This window comes from Cricetulus griseus, chromosome 6 (genome assembly GCF_003668045.3).
Source record: "Cricetulus griseus strain 17A/GY chromosome 6, alternate assembly CriGri-PICRH-1.0, whole genome shotgun sequence".
In the NCBI taxonomy this organism is placed as follows: Eukaryota; Metazoa; Chordata; class Mammalia; order Rodentia; family Cricetidae; genus Cricetulus; species Cricetulus griseus.
In genome coordinates, this window is record NC_048599.1 from 66,350,601 (window position 1) to 66,354,696 (window position 4,096).

A 4,096-nucleotide genomic window follows, 5' to 3' on the forward strand; every position below is an offset into this window, starting at 1 on the left:
ATGCCCTTCTATGACAGGAAAACACAGTTTTCTTGCTCACCATGTCTAGATTTTAAAATTGTTCTGCCTCCTCTTCTTCAGCAATTCTAGAGCCTTAGGAGGAGTGGTATAGTACAGATATCTTTCTTAAGGCTGAGAATCCTCAAATCTCTTGTTCTCTTTACCTTGGTCAGTTGTAAGTCTCTTTGTTAATTGTCATTTACTGTAAAACTTGGCTTCTCTGATGAAGGCTGAGAAATACATTAATCTACGAGTACAACAATAAGTCATTAGGAGTCTTTATAATACTATGTCAATTTAACAGTGTAACTGTAGTAGATTATCCCCTCAAACTTGTGACTTTTTTAGTCACTAGTTCTTATCCCTGTTTAAACTTGGAAAAATCAGCCTAATAGTCAGATGGAAATGTCACCCTTATAAGTTAGCTTTCATAGTGTTAGCAGGTGCATAACACTGGAGGAGAAAAGTAGTCATCAAACTTGTTATATTTAGACTTTTTGATAATACCACTTTAAAGAAGTATGAAGTGATGTTTCAGCATGATTGAAATTTATACTTCTTTCTGAATTAGTCATGTTCATATATCTGTTGGTATTTGGGTTGATCATGACATTAAAGTACAAGTAGGGTTTCACACATTTTATATTTGTCCTTCTAGTCTATTAATATAAGTATCCTAATTTCCCTTTAGGTAGCACTGACAACAAAGTCAATGGAAAGAGTGAATCATTCTGCGTCATCAGAGTTTGTGTTCCTGGGACTCACCAACTCCTGGGATAGCCAACTGCTGCTCTTTGTGTTTTCCTCAGTGTTGTATATGGCGAGCGTGATGGGAAACTGTCTCATCATTTTCGCTGTGGCTGTTGACCCTCACTTGCACTCCCCTATGTACTTTCTTCTGTCCATCCTATCCGTCACTGATGTAGGTGTTTCTTCTTCCACTTCACCCAAGATGATGTATGACTTATTCAAAAAGCACAAAGTCATCTCCTTTAGAGGTTGTGTAATTCAAATGTTCTTCATCCATGCCATTGGTGGTGTGGAGATGGTGCTGCTCATAGCCATGGCCTTTGATAGATATGTGGCCATATGTAAGCCTCTCCACTATCTGACCATGATGAGCCCCAAAATGTGCATCTTCTTTTTAATTACTGCCTTGGTAGTTGGCCTTATGCACTCTGTTATACAACTGGCTTTCATAGTAAATTTACCTCTCTGTGGTCCTAATATATTGGATAGCTTCTTTTGTGATCTTCCTCAATTCATCAAACTTGCTTGTATGGACACATACAGACTGGAATTGCTGGTCTCAATCAATAGTGGATTCATGTCTATAGGTTCCTTCTTCCTACTGATCATTTCCTATATTGTCATCATATTTACTGTTCAGAAACACTCAGCAAGTGGTTCCTCCAAGGCTCTGTCTACACTTTCAGCTCATGTGACTGTGGTGGTCTTATTCTTTGGTCCTGCCATATTTTTCTATACATGGCCTTCTTCCTCTACACACTTGGATAAGTTTCTGGCCCTATTTGATGCAGTTGTCACTCCTGTTTTGAACCCCATGATCTACACATTGAGAAATCAAGAAATGAAGATGGCAATAAAGAGAATATTCAGACAGCTAATGGGGTATAGACAAATCTCCTAAATAACTACATTGTGAAACGCTTTAATTGAGCATGGAAATTCATTGTTAACCAACCTCTCAGGAAAACCTTTCTTTGCAAATGTTGATATGTTTATGCATACATACATGCATACATTACATGTCATTTTATCTGATGCTTAGAAGGAAAGGATAATTTTTCCAAATGTCACCATAAAATTACATATATTTATAGTAAAATGATTATAATCAGGAGCCTTAACTCTTTTTTCCTTCTTATTTTTTATCTTAGAAACAATACTATTCTACATATCAATTCCCCCAATCCCTTGCCCTCCCATCCTCCCATGCTCCCCACGACCTCCCCAACCCACCCCCACCCACGCCCCAAAGATAGTGAGGCCCTCCATGGGGGACCATCAAAGTCTGCCACATCATTTAGGGAAGGGCCTAGGCCCTCTTTTGTGTATCTGGGTTGCAATAGTATCATCCCTCCATAGGTAATGGGCTCCCAAAGTTCATTTGTGCACTAGGGATAAACACTGGCTCCACTGTTCGAAGCCCCATAGACTGCCCAGGCCTCCTAGTTGGCACTCACATTCAGAGGGTTTGGTTTGGTCCAATGCTGGTTCCCCAGCTTTACAACTAGGGTCTCTGTGCTCTTATGAGGTCAGGTCAATTGTTTCTGTGGGTTTCTCCAGCATGGTCTTGAGGAGCCTTAATTCTTAAAGGTTAGCATTTGTTTGCAACAAACTCTTAGACATACAGAAGAGGAAATGTTTCTTTAAGACTTTTAGAACAGGGAAAAATTTCATTTTGAATAGAAAATACTCTCATGAACTGTAATTTCTGGCTATATTCCATGGAATATTTATATAGGGACATTGAATTGAGTTATTTTCCATTTCTGTACCTTGTACAAACTCTTTCCCAATTTTTGGGACTTTTCAGGTATTGGACAGAGGTTAGAAATTTCAGAGCACCCATGGGACTCTAAAGTGTGCAGTCATGTGAGCTGTGTGGAATAGCAGGAAGAAGCCAAGGAAATATGTTGAGTTTTTCTGCCCGAGGAACAGTTTGTTACTCTAAGCCATTCAATACCTAGTCACTTTTCTTCAGCAATTTTTCATTTCACTCTTTTCTTCTACAAATCATAATTTAGTTTTTGAGGATTGCATGCATGAGTATAGCATTTGTATCATTTTTGCATTTCCTTCTTGCCCTGTAACTCCTCTCATGTAATTATCCAATCTGTCCTAAATTCATGACTCCTTCTTTAATTATTGTTATGCATACATTCATACAGACATATCCTGCATCCACTTAGTATTGCACATATGCACACCTGTTATCGTTAACAGCATGAGAATGGATACCCTATCAGGGATTCCACCCCTGCTGAATACTGATTCATACTCTCTCAGAATCCATTTATTGTCTATAGCATAATGGCATAATTAGGTTCTCTTCTAGAGTCTATGATGTCTACAGCTATGGACAGCTGCCTAAGTTTACAGCACCAAGCATGGATTCCCTCTCATTGAGTGCAGTTAGACAATGACTGGTTATTTTCCAGGTGAAAGTGTCATTCTTGCACTAATGGAGTTATCTTGCCAGGCTGTTCATTGTTATGGTTCATAGGCTTTATAGGTGTAAGACTATTGGTTGCTTTTCTCTTTTGCAGCTTGAGTAGGAATCATGATAGAGAAATGAGCACATTGCTTAAGGCAATAGAGATGGAGGAGTAGTGCTACCTGTGCTCCCTACCATTGTGATGATGTCATTATGATCTCCACATGCCACACATGTAGCTGCAAAGGTTGAATTTTAACCTTGGAGTATTCATATTTTGGTATCACTAAAATTCAAATTATATTCTTTATATAAACAAAAGAGAGCAATATTAAAATTCATATAGAAATATGAATGAGGATAGGGAGATGGCTTAGTGGACAATGTACTTGACACATAAACTTGAATATTTGAGATATGATCTCCAGAATTTGGGCAGGCATTGTAGATACCTGTAATACCCAGGGTATGTGGGCTAGCTAGTTAGACTAATTGTTGAGCTTTGGATTCAATTGAGAGATGTTATTACAGTAAGTAAAATAGAAACTGATGGAGGGAGACACCTAATATTAAATTCAAGACTCTTCATGTCTGTGGACCTCATACACATACACAATGCAGAGAGTAAGAAAGAAAAAGATATGCTTGACTACAAAGAGCTAAATCAGTACTAAGCACATAGAGTAATGATGGATGTATCATAATAGGCTACTTCAAACTAAACCACAGATTTATGGTAGCAAAATTATAGTTTCTTCTCCCTCTACTCTTCCCATTTCCACCCCACATTCCCTCCCATATAGATCCATTTCCTTTAGAAAACAAACAGGCCTCTGAGTGATAATAATACAATAAAATAGAATAAGACAAAGCAAAAGCTAAAACATCATCAAACAGAAGGAAAGGAGCCCAAGG

General features: G+C 38.2%; 1 protein-coding gene across 1 annotated transcript; it reads left to right on the forward strand.

Moving 5' to 3' along the window:
* Positions 1-709: 709 nt before the first annotated feature.
* On the forward strand, positions 710-1,651 carry LOC100757353 (olfactory receptor 4F3/4F16/4F29). Its single transcript, XM_027421005.1, has one exon. The coding sequence runs from the start codon at positions 713-715 to the stop codon at positions 1,649-1,651; it is 939 nt and encodes a 312-aa protein (XP_027276806.1). The 5' UTR covers positions 710-712.
* Positions 1,652-4,096: the final 2,445 nt, after the last annotated feature.